Here is a 19,698-nt window from a genome sequence, read left to right on the forward strand (position 1 = left end):
ATAGAACATGATTACCCATGCAATACGACATGGCACATAATGATGATAATAATGAATAATATCAACCTTCTCTGGCAACTCATCGTCAATAGAAACCATCTATGTGTACAAGACCTACCCATCAATAATTAAATACATCCCTTTCATATTAAACCGGTGCCCTCTAGCTTTAGACCTCCATCCTGGTAACAGGAATTTCGACTATCTATCCCTGCTGATAACACTCCTATTTTTTAAAATTTATTGGATCAATCCTCAGCCTCCTACATTCCAGTGAGATTAAACACAGTCCATCTAATCTCTCCTTAAAACTATATCCCTTCATTCCAGTGAGATTAAACATAGTCCATCTAATCTCTCCTTAAAACTATATCCTTACATTCCACTGAGACTAAACACAGTCCATCTATATCCCTACATTCCAGGTAAAATCTCTTCTACAATTTGTTGTTCTTATCCTTCCCTTATTATGGCATTCAGAAGCACATTCAACACTCCAAGTGCTGTCTAACAATCTTAGGTGCACCTTCAATGTGATATCCAACTCTTCGGCTCAATGCTTCAGTTTATGAAATTAAGTATACCAAAGACCTTTTTCTCAAATCTATCAATGTACTGTACGTTGCCACTTTCAGGGAGCTAAGAAACTGCTCCCTAAAATCTCTCTATACATCCACAGTCCTAGGTGTTTGATGGTAAGACTGGTAAAGTGATTATTGGTAGTTTGCAATACAAAGCATGAAGCAAAACATTCATTTCAGGAATCAGAGTTAGACCACATGGAAACAGACCCTTTGACCTAACTCATCCAGGCCCATCAAGCTGTCTACATGAGCTGGTTCATTTGTCTGTGTTTGGTCTACATCCCTCTAACTATGGTCTGACTATGACTATGACTATGGCTACACCTTTTCCTCTCCATGTGTCTGTTTAAAGGACCTTCAAATTTTGTAACTTTATCTATCTCCACCACTTCCACTGGTAGCTTGTTTCATGTACCCACCATCCTTCATTTGAAAAAGTTTTTCCCCATGTTCTTTCTAAGTCTTCCCCTTTTATGTTAATCCAAAGCCCTTTCGTACTAGATTGTGACTATTCACCTTACTTATGCCGCTCATGTTTTAAAATAGCTCTGTACTTCAAACCAGAGCAGAACTTAATTGTTAGGGTATTAGGGAGTGTTGTAGAAGAGACTTGGGAGTGCAGATACTTAGTTCCTTGAGAGTGGTGACAGATGTAGACAAGGTGGTGAAGGAGGAGCCTGGCACATTTGACTTTATTCGTCAGGATTCGGACACTGCATTACAGCTGTACAAGAAGTTGATTAGGATATATTTGAAGAATAGCGTACAGTTATGGTAATCCTGCTGCAGGAAATTATGTCATCGAATTGGAAAGGACAAAAAGCAGGTTTATGAAGCTATTAATGTGGCTTGTGATTTGATCTTATTTGGAGAAACTAGATTCATGTGTTTTTTTTAATTAAAACCCTCGAGCAATGAAAGCTGTTGGATATCCTTATAGGCATGGTAGTGGAGCAGTTAGAACATCACTTTACATTAGCCAGTGATCAATGACCAGGGTTCAACACATAAATCCTGTCTTGGTTTAACTGACCAAACTCCAACACTTTACACATCTGAGTTAAATTCCATCTGCAATTTTTTTGGTTGACTTTCCCAGTTTGTAGATCCTATTGTGACCTTGAATATCCTTCAATGCTAATCTTGGTGTCATCTGCAAACTTACTAACCATTCTGATCCTCATCATTAAAATAATGACACAGCACAGGTCCTTGCTTCCAATATAACCATGGACCTCCAAAATGAAAAACAGTCCTCCACTACCACCAAGTCAATTTTGTATACAGCTCATCCTGGATCCCCTGTCAGCCAACCTACCATGCTGGACCTTGTCAAAGTGCCTGGAATTAATATTTTTCGGAGCTACATACTTGGAATGTATCCCTAGGAAATGTTAGACATTATTCTGATATTTTTCATCCCACAAGGATACTTGTCTAAATGATGACCACATGACAGATTTCTAGCGAGAAGAAGAATGGGAGTGAAAAATGTTTCTTAACCAAAGTAGTACCTGGGCTACGTCCACACCACGCCGGATAATTTTGAAAACGAAGCTTTTTCTCTTCATTTTGACCCTCCGTCCACACTGAAATGGCATTTTCATCCCCTGAAAATGGAGCTTTTCTAAAACACTCTCCAGAGTGTGTAAATTTGAAAACGATTGTTTGGCGTTGCTGTGATGATGGGGTAAACAGAGATATCTGAAAATGCTGTCATGACAACAACACAACAATGCTTTTTCTGCTTCTGCTTGGTACTGTGCAAGCACTGCTGGATAGCTGTTATGACGCGCAGTCGGTGTGAACGGTGTGAGAGTTAAATTGTAAAGTGAGCTTTTTTGACTAGATCCCCTAAATTGATTTGATTGAGTCTATCTTTAAAAATTAATGTCAGAAATACTGCGCAGGTCTGGCGGCAGAAGATTACAATCTCTTGTTGATCTTGGGCAGAGGACGGCTTCATGCGTGTGTTATTTACTTTATTGTCTACGTTAATGGTTTGTTTGGAATTAAACATCTCCACGTTCTCCACTGCTTTGCTGACTTTGTAGTCGTTTGTAACTCGCAGAAACAGCTCGACTTCATTGTCTGTCTAAATGAAGAAGTCCGGTCTGATTTTTCCAGTGGAGGTTTTCCTTGAAGACATTGTTGAAAACTTTCTTTCGCTGTTGTTGATACTCTAGTTTTTGACCAATGGAAATAGCACAATGCCACCACGGAAACGTAAGTATTATTATACCGTTTCCTCTTCACCTGTTTCCTGTAGATGTGTCTGCGCATGCCCAGTAGGAGTAGATTCGCCCAAATATCCATTTTAGTGTGGACAGAGATATTTTGAAAAACGCGTACCCTGTCGTTTTTACTCGAAACTGGCATTTTCAAAATTATCCGGTCTAGTGTGGACGTCATTTTAAAGTGAGAAGTAAACAGGTCACCAAGATAAGGAAAAACAAAAGCAAAAGCTAAGCTAGTTACGAACCATGTTCTAATCAGATTAAAGAGAAAAATGCCACTGTGTGCATTTGAATTTGACGGACAATAATTTTATCTGGTGAAGGGCAATCTTAAACTTTCACTCCATTTTAAAAATCTCTGTTCAAGTCCTGTTCTAGTGTTATGTTGGAGATGGAAAACAGAAGATAGGCAACTCTGAATGTTCCAACATGCACAAGTCAGGTAGAATCTAGAAATATATTTGTCTCCAGTTTTTAGAGGACTGAGTCTATCAGCATTAACCACTTACCTTGAACGCTGATGAGTGTCAGTGGCTCTGCATTCGGAACCATGTCATCTGGGGCATCGATGGCAACATCAAATGTTTGAGTTTTGCCTAAGTTGAAGGAAGAATATATTTATTTATTCATAATATATTCTTAGTATACTGCTATATCATCCAAAACTCACATTATCATTGACTCCAAATCTTATAACTTCCAGCATAACTACACTTGGACGCATCTTCATCACCAGGAATGCAGGAACTCAAGATTACTTTTCTCAAGGACAATAAAGAATAAGCAATAAATACTGATTGCCAATGATGCCTATGATCTGTAATTTAACAAAAACCTAATTGTTACTTTTCCAGACAGTGATGAATTTTCAGAGCTCTTTATGGTCTGATTATCGAGAGTATTTTAAGAGGCAGTAGGTAAAGTTTTGAAAGATTGAGGAATCAGGAGTTGTGGGAAGTGACACAGAAGAGGAGATGAAGTTGGGGCAGAGCAACCATGAACTGTGAGACAGGTTTGATGGACTGACTAGCCGGCTCCTCCTATTTTCCTGCACTCTTATTTTTCTGCCAACTATTTGAATGTTTTTATATCTTCTTAAATCACTTTTGTCATCTTTTAGACTGACCAATCTTCCTGCAGTTTACAGTATTGTAGTTTAGTACTTTAGTTTATCGCAAGTGTTCACAAGATAAGCCAAAGAAGGTAAACTGAAGTGACACACATAAAATAGAAAGGAATAAAGAGTTGACGTTTCAGGCCAAGATCTTTTATTAGGACTGACTTGATGAAGGTTCTCAGCCTGAAATGTTGACTCTTTATTCCTATTCACAGATGTTGCCTGACCTGCTGACTTTATCCAGCATTTTGTAAATGTTACTCTGGAATACCAGCATCTGCAGAACCTCTTTGTTTAAGGAAAACTAAATTTGGTAGGTCTGATTTTCCCCTCTTTGTGCTATAAATCAGAAATCCCTGTAAGTAACACGCACAACACGCTGGAGGAACTCAGCAGGACTTATTTCATAATTTCCTGGCATAATTTACATATTACTATTTAACTATTTATGGTTCTATTACTATTTATTATTTATGGTGCAATTGTAATGAAAACCAATATCCCCCGGGATTAATAAAGTATGACTATAACTATGACTATGACTATGACTAAGCATGTAAAATCTTTCTTTGACCAAAGTAGAACTATTGGAGGTATAATAAAAGCAGACTGAGAGACTCCATTCCTAAATAAAGGCTGTTCAGTCTGTTCCATTTTCTTACTTGGTAAAGGACCATCAGAGAGATGTTCAGTAATGTTCCCATTTCTAATGAACCCCAAAACTAGTCACTTGTAAATCCTGTGGAAGTCGTGACAAGGCAGGGTAGTTTATAGATAGTGTGCAGTCATCCCAAGCAAAAAAGGTCTTTTAAGAAAGACCTTTCAAAAGCATAGTGCCCTTTTGCACAGTACAGGGCCAAAGCCATTTGGAATACAGATTCAAGATAAGAATGCAAACAAAGGATTCTAGGATTACACTTAAGGTCAGTTACTTTACTAAATCTGAGTGTTACTGGCCTTTAACATGGAGATTCTGTTGGTTATTAATACCTGTATTATCACAGTGTGATTTGTGATTGATTATGCAAATAAGGTATTTGAACACCTACAAGATTCACATCTAGTCAGTATCTGTATCCAACCAGTCAATTTTTAATGAAAATTCTGTATAAAGTCAATTTCTGTATAAAAATATCATTTATTTGTTCAAGCTTTAGAATAGTAAGGGTGACAGAACCCATGCTGTTCTCCTTGTGCACAGGTAAATAAAATATGATAGAGAACGAGTGCAGGCTTTCAGAGTTCAGTTAATCAGTGACAACAATCCCACAGAGAATATAGCAGAAATATTTCTCAGTCCAACCATGCTAAAACTGCACAAGAAATACTCTGGATAAATGATGGTACAGGGGCTCAGAGCCATTCTAATGAACTCATTTTATTCACCATCTCCACGGCCAAAACTGAAATTTAATTGAATGCAAAATTTAATTGAATTGCACCCAGGACTCTGAGCTAAAAAGACACTGCATCCTCTTCCTTGGAGAACCAGCAAACTTTTCACATTGATGAATATCACATTGCTGTAATTTCTAAAATGAGGAATTCTTCAATATAATGCATCAATAGTCTAAGTTTTCCTTGTCCACACAACACACTGACTGATATAATCTAATTCCTGTTGTTGTTTGGAATAAATAACACATCGTTCCCACAGAGAAAGACTTGGAGTCCGTCCACATGCTGCATGCATGAAGAGAGTACACCTGTACCTCAGGAGACTAAAGAAATTTAGCATATTCCCTTTCAACCTCACTAATTTTTATTGATGCACCACAGAAAGCATCCACTACACTACTGTGTCTCCGCACTAATCTTCGAGCAATCCAAAACTGACTGAAAAGCATATTGTGTTGCCCTAAGATTTGAGGAATCTATATGTAATTACATATAACAATATTACATAATATATAAAAGTGAATATAGCAGCATAAAAATAGTTTAATGACAGATGGTTGATAGTAGAAGATCTATTTTCAATCCGGTAATCTCAAGCAACTAATAATTAAATTCTTCTAATAGATGTTCATTAGATTGGGATCAGCAAGTAGTCCTAAAGGAAGAGATTTGTAGAACTGACTGAGGATTGTAAGACAAGGTTCTAGAGCTACCTCCCAGGATGGATGCAGTGTCCACTGGCTGGAAAGAGGCATAAGCCAGCTGCCACTTCTTTGCCTATTCTCTTAATCTATTTTAAGACTTTTGGTAGCATCTCTGCTTCATCCAAACTAACTGCCCCCTCCACCTACTTTCGTATCATCCGCAAACTTTGCACAAAGCCATCAATTCTGTCATCCAAGTCATTGATATATAACATTAAAAAAAGCAATCCCAACACAGACTCCTGTGGAGCATCACTAGTCACCAGCAGCCAACCCGAAAATGCTGCCCTTATTGACTGCTTTATCCATGCTAGTATGCATCCTGTAATACTATGGACTCTTACCTTGTTAAGCAGCCTCATGTATGGCACCTTGTCAAAGGCCTTCTAAAAATACTGGTACACAAGATCCACTGATTTTATCCTGCTTGTTGTTTCTTCAAAGAATTACAATGGATTTGTGAGGCAATTTTTTTCCTTTAGGAAACAGCACTGACTACGGCCTTCTTTTTCATTTGAAGTTGCACTGATGATGTTGCCTAGCTGGGTAATGAAATGCCTGCAAGCTAACAAGCTAGCTCGGCGAGCCACTCAACAACGATGACTACGGCCTATTTTATCATGCACCTCTAAGTACCCTGAAACCACATCGTTAACAATCGACTCCAACATCTTCCCAACTACTGAGGTCAGACTAACTGGCCTATCATTTCCTTTCATCTGCCTCTCTCCCTTCTTAAAGAGTGATGACATTTGCAATTTTCCACTCCTTGGAACCATGCCAGAGTCAACTTATTCTTGAAAGATCATTGCTAATCTCTTCATCCACCTCTTTCAGAACCCTGGGGTATATACCATCTAGTCCAGGTGACTTATCTATCTTCAGACCTTTCAGTTTTCAAAGAACCTTCTCCCTAGTATTGGCAACTTCACACACTTCTGCCCCCAACACTCTGGCACCCAGTGAAGACTGATGCAAGATACTCATTCAGTTGGTCTGCCATTTCCTTGTCCCCCATTACTACCAATATCTCCTCTCATTTCTCTTTAGACTATGTATTTGAAAAAACTTTTGGTATCCTCTTTAATATTATTGGCTAGCTTACCTTCATATTCTATCTTTTCCTTTATGATATTTTTAGTTGCCTTCTGCTGGCTTTTAAATGTTTCTCAATCTTCTAACTTCCCACTAATTTTTGCTCTATTATATGACCTCTCTTTGGCTTGCTCTGCATCTTAAATCCTGATTCCTTTATCTTTTCCTCATTTGCACCAAATGGTACCAACATAAGAATCAACTCCATTTCTCTCCCCACAGTTACGACTGAAGATTTGTTCCAGTTACAGTTGCTCTTTCTATCTGTTCTGACTAAATTATTGGTCATTTGCCTTAACATTATTTTTATCTCCAGTATAAAATTTGGTTTGAAACAAAACTGAGGGACAATTTAAATAGAGTATGTTGTTACTGACAACTGCATATTTTGAGGGGTTTCAACATAGTGGACACTTACCTTTGGGTTCCAAATAATGATTATATGCCGGGAGTTCAATCTTTACTCCTTCTGGCTACAGAAAGAAAGAATACAGTAAATATGTAAAAGTTTGGTTTCTTTTAGGTGTTCATTTACTGTAAGAGTTATTTACTCTGCACTCTATGCAACTTTCCATGTAACACACCTCAGTTTATATGTGTGAGAGCTCAGAGTTGACTGATAATAGATTTCAGAATCCCCTTCAAACCGATTCAACACTAGTGTATAAGACACTGGAAGGAGCCACACAGGTCCATCATCTTCTGCAGGTTCCATATCATCAGACTTTGAAATATTTCACCATTCCTTCATCATCACAGGCTAGAAATACTGTTTATTCATTAACCGCGAATTTAACAAAATACTTAGCAACTGCTGGATTATCCTTCTGCCCAATCGCCACTCCCCAATTATGTTCCCAGGAATACAATCAAATGTTCAAGTTTGTTCAAATGTTTGCACCTTTCAAATTCAGATTCTGAGCAATCCAATGCTCTGCATCAGCAGTTCAATACTATTTCAGACATCTGACCCGATGTGAAACAAATCTTTCATAATTACTTATGTTGCTGGATGTTAGAAGTTTAACTATTTTGAACTTACCACTACTAGGAGAGGCTTTTTTACTCCGTCAGTCACAAAGACATTCATAACTGAGGCCTTGACTTCAATCATTATTTCGCCCTGAGTCAATGGAACTATAACGTAAGGCACCACAGTGGATGATTGCTCAGGAATAATGGTTTTAATAGAATATCGTTTTGTTGGTTTTGCATTGCTGCACAGATTCTCATTGTATGGAAACTCTACACGAACCTGGAATTTTAAAAGTACCAAAAATGTAATAGCAGAAAATGTAAAAAAATACTCCTCTCAGTGCTATAATGACATCACTATGTAGTGAAAAGCTTTTCCCGATATAGCATTAAAGGAAGTTAGCATGTGTCCTTGGTAAGAGATTCCTTTGCAATTAATTTGAAGAAAGCAGGACAGTTCTGCGACCAATATGTTTGCTTCAAACAACATCATGAAAGCAATTTATCCACCCATTACCACATTGCAGTCTGTGGGATCTTGCTGTGTGTGCATTTGCTTCGTGCTTTCTACATTTCAATCATGAGTAGGTTTAGGTATACAGCACAGTAACAGACCCACATGACCAAAAACCCTACTAACCTATATGTCTTTCGAATGTGGACAGAAATCAGAGTACCTGTAGTAAATCCACACAGTCACAGGGAGAATGTAGAAACTCCTTACAAACAGGGGTGGATTTGAATCCAGATTGCTAGCACCGTAATAGCATTTTGCTAGCCACTACACTACTGTGTCTCTGCACTAATCTTCAAGCAATCCAAAACTGACTGAAAAGCATATTGTGTTGCCCTAAGATTTGAAGAATCCATATGTATTTACATATAGCAATATTACATAATACTTAAAAGTGAATATAGCAGCATAAAAATAGTTTAATGACAGATGGTTGATAGTAGAAGATCTATTTTCAATCCGGTAAATCTCAAGCAACTAATGATTAAATTCTTCTAATAGATGTTCATTAGACTGGGATCAGCAAGTAGTCTTAAAGGAAAAGATTTGTAGAACTGGCTGAGGATTGTAAGACAAGGTTCTAGAGCTACATCCCAGGATGGATGCGGTGTGCACTGGCTGGAAAGAGGCATAAGCCTGGGATCAGAGATCCACTATTTTAGCATTGTAGAAAGAAATTGTTTCTCTCAAAGACTTGTTTAGATTAGCATTTTGGGGGGCTTTTTTTCCCTTCCTTTTCATGCTATTTCTGGGTTTTTTTGTATATTATATTTGTATTTTGTATGAGTTTGGGAGGTTTAATACCTGTGTGCCAATTGAGTTTATATTTATATATGTTAATTATTAACAATGTAATCCCAATAGTGTTGCATTAATACTATGTTATGTTTAACATTTTGATATTAATACAAAGATTGAAAAAGAAAGAAAAGAAAGAAAAAGACTTGTGAATCTTTGGAATTGGCTACCGTGAGTTGCATGGCAGAGTTGATTCCAAGCTAAATCTACAGATTTTCAGAATATAATGGGATCAAAGCAAATAGGGAACCGACAACGGTGACGCGGTGGCACAATCTGTAGAGATGCCAGAGACCTCGGACCAATTTCAACATGGTTACTTTCTGTGCAGAGTTTGCACATTCTCCCTGTGATTTCAAGGCTTTTCCCTGGGACTCAGGATTCCTCCCACATCACAGACAAACTGGCTGGTAGATTAATTGGCCACAGAAATTGCCCTTATCATGTAGGTGTGTCGTAGAATCCGGGAGGATTTGATGAAAATGTGGAGAGAAATGAAATGGGATTAATGAATGATTAGCACAAGCAGGTAGTTAATTATCAACACAGACACTGTGAGACAAAGACCTGTTTCCCTGACAGGTCTCTCTATAGCTGCAAGCTCCAATAAGTGGTGGATCATAGAGCAGGCTCAATGACTGCATGGTCTATCCCTATTTTGTTAAGATGAGATGGACTTCGACTTTAACTTTTTGGCCTGAAATTTGTATAATAGCATAGAAGCAAGTGCAGCATGCAGAGTGAACCTCATACTCAGTACTCGTGTTAGAAGCCAATAAAATATTCTCACATTCCTGTTGTCTCTCAACTCTGTTAATGAGCATGCAATGTTTTGCTCAGCTTTACAAAAATATTTGAATCTATACAGCAGTTTTAAGTTACAGAACACCTATGGGAAAATAGCAAGCAGGGATTCTGTAATGTAGGTAACTACCCATTAGTTGGCGGGTCCTTGAACTGAAGATATCCAATTCACAGCAGCGTTTGCATCCAGGAATAGCACACAGAACTACAGAATCCAAGGTCCCAAGTACCAAGTGGCTTCTGTGCCCATGTTCTTCACTGTTTGGTCAACATCTGGAGACTTGAGTCCAGTGACAACAGAATCCATGGTGCAGAACCTGAGGTCTTCACCAGGGATCCAACAACCAACTAGTTACCCGCAAAATACACAATGATTACTTTAATGAACAAATACAGCATATCCCAGAACCAATTACAGGCATTATATTACTTTTTAGATGTGATCACTACTGCAATTTCAAAAAAAGTTGGCAAATAATTTACATTTAGCAAGCTGCTGCAAAGAATGCAAGAAATCACCAGATCATCTGTTTGGGAATAGTGTTCAGGGTGGGTGCAACGTTTGATGCACACATACCTCTAGATTTCTATTTCCTGAATTGTCTTTATAATGTTGTGCTCTATTTTATATTTTTGTTCCTCATACATTCAAATGAAATTGTGTCACTTATGTTAATCTGAAGGGTCTGTAGTTACAAGTATTCTTGCACCATTTCTTGAACATGGATGTAACATTTGCTATTTTCCATTTCCCTGCTTCCTCCCATATCAATGACTATTTAGAACAGCATGCTTCCAGCTTTCTGCAAGCCTACTTCTTTGTGAAACATAGGATGTAATTCAATGAGACCTAGTAAGTTTTTCTTCTAAATATATCTGGACCTTCTATCACATTTCAACCTTCATATACCTTATTTCTGCTCTCTTCAACTGTCAATATATTAGCATTATTTTTCTCAACAAATATTCACATATTAATTGTCACAATTTTATCCACCAAACATACACCACTCCCAATAAGGTCCATTCCAATCTCTTATTGTGTGGCGCGTGGCCAAGTGGTTAAGGCATTGGACTAGCGATCTGAAGGTCATGAGTTCGAGTCCCAGCTGAGGCAACGTGTTGGGTCCTTGAGCAAGGCACTGAACCACACACTGTTCCAGTCCACCCAACTGAAAATGGGTACCGGCGAAATTCTGGGGATTAACCTCGCGATAGACTGGCGTCCTATCGGGGGGTGGGTGGGGGGAGTCTCATACTCTCAGTCGTTTCACGCCACAGAAACCAGCATAAGGACCAGCCTGATGAGCCTATAAGACTCGGGACTAACCTTAACCTTAATGATCTCTTATTGCCTGCGCATGACTTGTATGCCAGTAGAATAATGCTGAATTACCTATTCCCAATGTTTACTTGTCACAATTCCTTCTTCATTTAATGCATTTAGAACTCGAATGTGTATGAAGTACATCAAGCACCCTCTGTTATTTAATGATAATCTCCTTCTCCCTTACTCTCAAATAGGTACCATCCACGTACCTATTCAAACTTCTCTTAAACGTTGAAATCAAGTTCACTGCACCACTTGTACTGGCAACATGCTCCACACTTTCACAGCCATCTGAGTGACGCTTCCCATCATGTTCCCCTTAAATTTTTGACCTTTTATGCTTGACCCATGACCTTTAGTTTTAGTCCCACACAACCTCTGGAGAAAGCCTGCTTGCATTTACCCTATTTTACCACTCAATTTTTTTTATATTTCTATAATATCATATTTATGTACATTGACTTTTGTCTAATATCTGTCTCACCATTTCATTTAAAAGCATTTCTATATCCTCTTGATGTATCACTGTCCTTGTCAACCGTTTCAACATTCCCCCGACCTGCTTCCTATTCTCTATCCTTCATCTCTATTTAACATCTCCTGTCCTGCTGTAGCCATTTTGTCCACTGGCCTGCATTCTCAGAGATTCCAATTTACATTTGTCTTGTTCAGATCCTTTCATGCCCTTCAGGCTATCATCTGTCCTTTTCACACCTTACAGCTTCAAAAATGCATATCACTGAGGCTTGCTTTCTTGTACATCTATTGTTCCCTCCACCCCACCAATGGTGAACACAAGACAACATGATCTTGTCAGTTTGTATGACCTTCCAGAAAATTTAAATCTTTTACCCCTTCACATTCAATCTCTGATCCCTCTCCTGCAACTTCTCTTCATCCTGTTACACTTCTGACCTTGGACCATTGTTATAAATGCAACACTATTCACTTAAATTATTCCACACCCCATTACACAACTCCATTACATTCATCGTAGGATTTCCAATGATCTCCATGTGACCAAAGTCTTTATGATATAGAATATCATTGCCAAACTTACTTGAATTTCTGAAGTATGATAATTGTAAAGGACTGCTCGAATTTCCACTTGTTCATTGCGAACAGCTGAGTATGGAAGTCGAAGGTCGATGAAAAAGTCTTTCATTACCGTCAGTTCATAGGGTTGTGCAATGCATACTCCTGCAACAGGAAGTTTTAATATTCAGAATAGGCACTGCACTTACAGTATCTGTTGTTATATTTCATAGTGAAACCAAATTACTTCCAAAACAGAGAATAAACTTAATTTCCTTCATGTTAACCTCATATTTTGAAGGAATACCTTCTGCATTCCCATCAACTGATACAGATTTAAATTGACTGCTCTGCCATAATATAATACAAATCGTCTCTGATTTGAGGTAGAAACATTAAAAGATTGTAGGAGTGTTATATTACACAAAGGACCTTCCATTTTGTGTGTTTTTACTTTGAATTAGAGAAGTTTGCTGAGGTTCAGTAACAATGGTCAAAGGCATGGGCTAATAAATATTCAAACCTTATCCAGTTCTGGTCAATATTATGTGTCTATTCAAGTGGTAAACTGCACCTGGAATGAATAGTATCTGTTTTAATGATAATGTACAGTTACCCTGAGGAAGAACTATTTCAGATGATGTACCAGTAATAATTTTCAAAAGACTTACAGCAGCAAGTTCAGGTTTACACCTTGAAAATTAGAATATTCCAGATTTCAATACAGACCTCCTCTGATTGTCAATGATATTCCACGACGATGCACCAATGTCCTAGCTAGGCAGCTGTTACCTAGAAACCGTTCCTGCTTCTTTGTTTGCCTCTGTCTCTGGCATCTATCTTAAACAATAGATAACCCTTGTGTTCTTTTAGTAGCACATAAACCTTCCTTGACAGTCACTTGTCTTTCCTGCATCTTTTTTTTCTGGTGATTGTGATCGACTGAAGAAGTAGCATAACACTGATAACGTGTTAAAAAGCACCCATATAATTTCAATGTGATGTTGGAATGTTCCACCAAAAGAGGTGTACAAGATGATAGAATGGATAGCAGGTGCCTTTTCACCATGGCAACAGTGATATTGCAAGAGGGCATTCTTTTAAGATGATTGAAGAAAATGTCGGAGGGATGCCAGAGTTAGGTATTACGCGAAGAATGATAAGTACATGGAAAATACAACTGGTGGTACTGGCAGATCCATTAAAGCAATTTAGATAGGTACCTGAATGAACAAAAATGGAGAGCTATATGGGAGGAAAGAGATAAATTGATTTTTGAGTAGGTTAAAAGGTTGATGTAACATCTTGGACTGAAGGACCTGTACTGTGCTCTACTGTTTCATGTTCAATAGGAACACCATTGCAATTAACACCGCTTTAATATATATACAGTATACTTTGACACAGTCTGTTGTCCTAACAAAAGAAACGGATGGACTTACCAGCAAGGAACTATTTTCTTCTTTTGTAGGATCTCATTGATAGATTGCAAATGTGAGAAAATCCTGATTAAAAATGACCCAGACCCCAGCACAATTATTCAACCATTCCCTTTTTCCTGAGCCATTATGCCCGCTACTTCACCTCTCCTGTATTCACCACATTCTATTGTTGTCCCCTTTCCATTTACTGTGCATTTTAACATCTATTGCATCTCTAACCTTTCCCTGTTCTCTGTTGATAGATGCTGCCTGGCCAGTTATGCATTAGCAGTAATTTACATCTCTGTTCTAGATTTCAGACTCACAAATAGAACCTGCATCTTTTATATCCTACACTCTCCAATGGCCATAAGACCAGAAGAGCAGAAGTAGGCCATTCGGCCCATCGAGTCTGCTCTGCGATTCAATCACGGACCGATCCAATTCTTCCAGTCATCCCCACTCGCCTGATTTCGCCCCATACGCTTTGATGCCCTGGATAATCAAGAACTTATCTATCTCTGCCTTAAATACACCCAATGACTTGGACTCCATAGCCGCTCGTGGCAGCAGATTCCACAGATTTAGTACCGCATCTCAGTTCTAAAAGGACATCCTTCAATCCTGAAGTAGTGCCCTCTTTTCCTAGAGTCCCCTACCATGGGAAATAACTTTGTCATATCTAATCTGTTCAGGCTTTTTAATATTGGGAATGTTTCTATGAGATTCCCCCCCCCCCATTCTCCTGAACTCCAGGGACTACAGCCCAAGAGTTGCCAGACGTTCATCATACAGTAACTCTTTCATTCCTGGAATCATTCTCGTGAATCTTCTTTGAACCCTCTCCAAGGTCAGTATACTCTTTCTAAAATAAGGAATCCAAAACTGCACACAATACTCCAAGTGTGGTCTCACGAGTGCCTCATAGAGTCTCAATATCACATCCCTGCTCTTATATTCTATACCTCTAGAAATAAATGCCAACATTGCATTCGTCTTCTTCACAACTGACTCAACCTGGAGGTTAACCTTCAGGGTATCTTGCACAAGGACTTCCAAGTCCCTTTGAATCTCTGCATTTTGAATTCTCTCCCCATCTAAATAATATATTGTCCGTTTATTTCTTCCACCAAAGTGCTTGACCATTCACTTTCCAACATTGTGTTTCATTTGCCACTTCTTTGCCCATTCCCCTAGACTATCTAAGTCTCTCTGCAGGCTCTCTGTTTCCTCAACACTACTCACTCTTCCACCTATCTTTGTATCATCAGCAAGTTTAGCCAATAATCCATTAAAACCGTAATCCAAATCATTGACATACATTGTAAAAAGCAATGGTCCCAACACTGTGGGACTCCACTGGTAACCAGCAGCAACCAGTCAAAATATTCCCACTCTCTGTAATTTCCACTTTATTCTCAGTCTCTGGTTTCTGCCGACCAGCCAACGCTCCACCACCGCTACTAACTTCCCTGTAATTCCATGGGCTCTTATCTTGCTAAGCAGCCTCATGTACGGCACCTTGTCAAAAGCCTTCTGAAAATCCAAGGGCATCACGTCTACTGCATCCCCTTTCTCTACCCTGCTTGTAATTTCCTCAAAGAATTGTAGTAGGTTTGTCAGGCAGGATTTTCCTTTCAGGAAACCATGATGGCTTTGGCCTAACTTGTCATGTGCCCTCAGGTACTCCATAATCTCATCCCTAACAATCAATTCCAACAACTTCCCAACCACTGATGTCAGGCTAACAGGTCTATAGTTTCCTTTCTGCTGCCTCCCACCCTTCTTAAATAGCAGAGTAACATTTGCAATTTTCCAGTTATCTGGTACAATGCCAGAATCTATCGATTCTTGAAAGATCATTGTTAATACCTCCTCAATCTCTCCAACTATTCCAGCATTCCATCAGGTCCAGGAGATATATCCACCCTCAGACCATTAAGCTTCCTGGGCACCTTCTCAGTCATAATTTTCCCTTCTCTGACACTCTTGAATGTCCGGTATACTGCAGACATCTTCCACTGTGAAGACGGATGCAAAATACGCATTCAGTTCCTCTGCCATCACTGCATCTCTCATTACAGTATCTCCAGCATCATTTTGTATTGGTCCTATATCTACCCTCAACTCTCTTTTACCCTTTATGCCCGCTTTGAAAGAAAGAACGCAACTATAGCTGTGAAGATCCCTGCTACACCTGATGACCCTGTGATCTCCATCCAGAGGCTGATGTTAGACTGTGTTTAAAGAGCGTAACCTCTCGTAAGGCAGGAGGTCCTGATGGAGTACCAGGTGAGGCTCTGAAAACCTGTGCCAACCAACTAGTGAGAGTATTCAAGGACATTTTCAATCTCTCACTGCTGTGGGCGGAAGTTACCACTTGCTTCAAAAAGGCAACAATCATACCAGTGCCTAAGAAGAATAATGTGGGCTGCCTTAATGACTGTCGCCCAGTAGCACTCACATCGACAGTGATGAAATGCTTTGAGAGGTTGGTTATGACTAGACTGAACTCCTGCCTTAGCAAGGACCTGGGCCCATTGCAATTTGCCTATTCCCACAATAGGTCAATGGCCGACGCAATCTTAATGGCACTCCACACGTTTTTAGACCACCTAGACAACACAAACACCTAGGTCAGGATGCTGTTCATTGACTATAGCTCAGCATTTAATACCATCATTCCCACAATCCTGATCAGGAAGTTGCAGAACCTGGGCCACCACATCAGTGCGGATTGGTAATAAAATATCCTCCTCGCTGACGATCAACACTGGCACATCTCAGGGGTGTGGGCATAGCCCACTGCTCTACTCTCTGTATATACATAACTGTGTGGCTAGGCATAGCTCAAATACCATCTATAAATTTGCTGATGATACAACCATTGTTGATAGAATTTCAGGTGGTGACAAGAGGGAATACAAGAGTGAGACATGCCAACTAGTGGAGTGATGCCACAGCAACAACCCGGCACTCAACATCAGTACGATGAAAGAGCTGATTGTGGACTTCAGGAAGGGTAAGACAAAGAAGCACATACTAATCCTCATAGAGGGATCAGAAATGGAGAGAGTGAGCAGCTTCAACTTCCTCGGTGTCAAGATCTCTGAGGATCTAACCTGGTCCCAACATATCGATGTAGTTATAAAGAAGGCAAGACAGCAGCTATACTTTATGAAGAGTTTGAAGAGATTTGGCATATCAACAAATACAAAAACTTCTATAGATGTACCGTGGGGAGCATTCTGACAGGTTGCATCACTGTCTGGTATGGAGGGGCTACTGCACAGGACCGAAAGAAGCTGCAGAAGGTTGTAAATCTAGTCAACTCCATCTTTGGCACCAGCCTACAAAGTACCCAGGACATCTTCAAGGAGCGGTGTCTCAGAAAGGCAGTGTCCATTATTAAGGACCTCCAGCACCCAGGGCATGCCCTTTTCTCACTGTTACCATCAGGTCGGAGATACTGAAGCCTGAAGGCACACACTCAGTGGTTCAGGAACAGCTTCTTCCCTTCTGCCATCCGATTCCTAAATGGACATTGAACCTTTGGACACTACCTCACTTTTTTTAATATACAGTATTTCTGTTTTTGCATATTTTTAAAAGCTATTCAATATACATAATTGATTTATTTGTTTGTTTATTATGTTTTATTTTATTAATTATTTTTTTTCTCTCTCTCTCTCTCTCTGTCTGCTAGATTACGTATTGCAATGAACTGCTGCTGCTAGGTTAACAAATGTCACGTCACATGCCGGTGATAGTAAACCTGATTCTGAATCTGACTCTGATATACTTAAAAAAGCTTTTAGTATCTTCTTTGATATTAGTCACCAGTTTCCCCTCTTAATTCATCTTTTCCTTCTGAATAACCTTTTCAGTTTCCTTCGGCAAGTTTCTAAAAGCTCCCCAATCCTTTATCTTCTCTCTAGCTTTGGCTTCCTTCTTGTCAGCCACGGTAGTGTCCTTCTTCCCTTTGAAAATTTCTTCTTATTTGGAATATATCTGTCTTGCTAATATTTTTAGTCAATTATGAGCACATTATGACACTCCAGTCAAAGCGAACAGTGGAGGCAAGTTTCTTCTGTGTTTGGTGCTCTGTTTGTCCCACATCTCCACTCTCACAACTTCCACATATGAAAAGAAATAAAATATAATCTTGAATCAAATCCTGGCCTATTGGTGCCCTTTAAAACATTATGTAGTTATTGATTTCAACATTCTTATAATGCAGAAGAACCTTGCCTTTTGTTGGAGATACACTGACAGCTTGTATTTCCCAAGTAGTGATGGAGTCTTTAAGGTATTGAATAATCTCCAATGATGCAAGGCTGTTTAAGTAAAAGAAAATGTACATTAAACTCATTTTGTCATATACACCACAAATATGTTACTTTTCTAATTTGTTGCTCTTTGTGATAAACAGCACATATTTGTTGTTGGAATTTTAGAGGCAAACTTACTAAGTTGAAACTTTGGACACATTACACAAATAGTTTTATTTCTTAGTACTCCACTGCCTGTGATTGTTATCTCTTTAGGCATAGAACACATGAATAAGTGATCCAGGCATTAATCAGTATTTCCAGGATTCATTCACTATCTGTTCTTGGCAAGTTATGAGGACGGTGTATCTTTAGACACCAGGCAGGCTTTGAATTTTCATATGTTGCTGTAACAGCCACTAACTTTATTAAAGTGTTGACCAGCTCTAACATTGACTGAAGGAATGATTAACACCAATGAGTCTACAGACATGACACAAACTATACGGAGACCTGGCTGGGATTACTTCATTACTGAATCAGATTTTAACACAGAACAGTAAAGCACAGGAACAGGCCACTTGGGCCACAAGGTTGCGCTGACCCAGCTAAAAAGCAAATCAAAAACACCTAAATACTAATCCCTCCAACCTGTACTAGGTTGATATCCCTCTATCTCCCTTACATGCATGTGCCTATCCAAACGTCTCTGAAAAGCCTCTAATGTATTTGCCTCTATCACCACATCAGGCAGCACATTTCAGGAAGCATGAGTAAAACAAGTTACCCCTCACATACCCCTTGAATCTTCACCCTCTCACCTTCAATGCGTGCCCTCTGGTAGACATTTCAACCCTGGGAAACAAATACTCCCTGTCTACTCTATCAATGCCTCGCAATCTTTTAAAACCTGATCAGATCTCCCATCAGCTTACAGTGCTACAGAGAAAACAGCCCAAGTTTATTCAACCTTTCATGATTCTGAAGTGGGAGGTGATCAGCCAGATGTCATGGTACACATCGGTACCAATGACGTAGGAAGAAAGAGTGAGGAGGTCCAGAAGAGTGAGTATAGAGCTTGGTAGGAAATTGAAAAGCAGGACCTCGAGGGTGGTAATCTCAGGATTGCTACCTGTGCCACATGCCAGTGAGGGTAAGAATAGGATGCTCTGGCAGATGAACACATGGCTGAGTAACTGGTGTAAGGGGCAGGGTTTCAGATTTCAGAATCATTGGGACCTCTTCTGGCGCAGTGGGACCTGTACAAGAGAGATGGGTTACACCTGAACTACAAGGGGACCAATATCCTTGCAGAAAGGTTTGTTAGTGCTTTTAGGGAGGGTTTAAACTAGATTTTCAGGGGGATAGGAACCAGGGTGCCAGAGCAGATAGTGGAGCAGGGGTGAAAATAAATT

General features: G+C 39.3%; 1 protein-coding gene across 1 annotated transcript in view; it reads right to left on the reverse strand.

The window, feature by feature from the left end:
• The window catches only part of LOC134339400 (complement C3-like), a 219,169-nt gene that overhangs the window by 72,363 nt on the left and 127,108 nt on the right, over positions 1-19,698 (reverse strand). Inside the window, exons 19-23 of the mRNA XM_063035863.1 lie at positions 18,264-18,349; positions 12,617-12,756; positions 8,178-8,390; positions 7,554-7,608; positions 3,331-3,417 (exon numbers count right to left, since the gene is read on the reverse strand). Coding sequence (XP_062891933.1) covers positions 3,331-3,417; positions 7,554-7,608; positions 8,178-8,390; positions 12,617-12,756; positions 18,264-18,349 — 581 coding nt within the window. The remainder of the gene's footprint in view (positions 1-3,330; positions 3,418-7,553; positions 7,609-8,177; positions 8,391-12,616; positions 12,757-18,263; positions 18,350-19,698) is intronic.

Source organism: Mobula hypostoma, chromosome 29, assembly GCF_963921235.1.
Source record: "Mobula hypostoma chromosome 29, sMobHyp1.1, whole genome shotgun sequence".
In the NCBI taxonomy this organism is placed as follows: Eukaryota; Metazoa; Chordata; class Chondrichthyes; order Myliobatiformes; family Myliobatidae; genus Mobula; species Mobula hypostoma.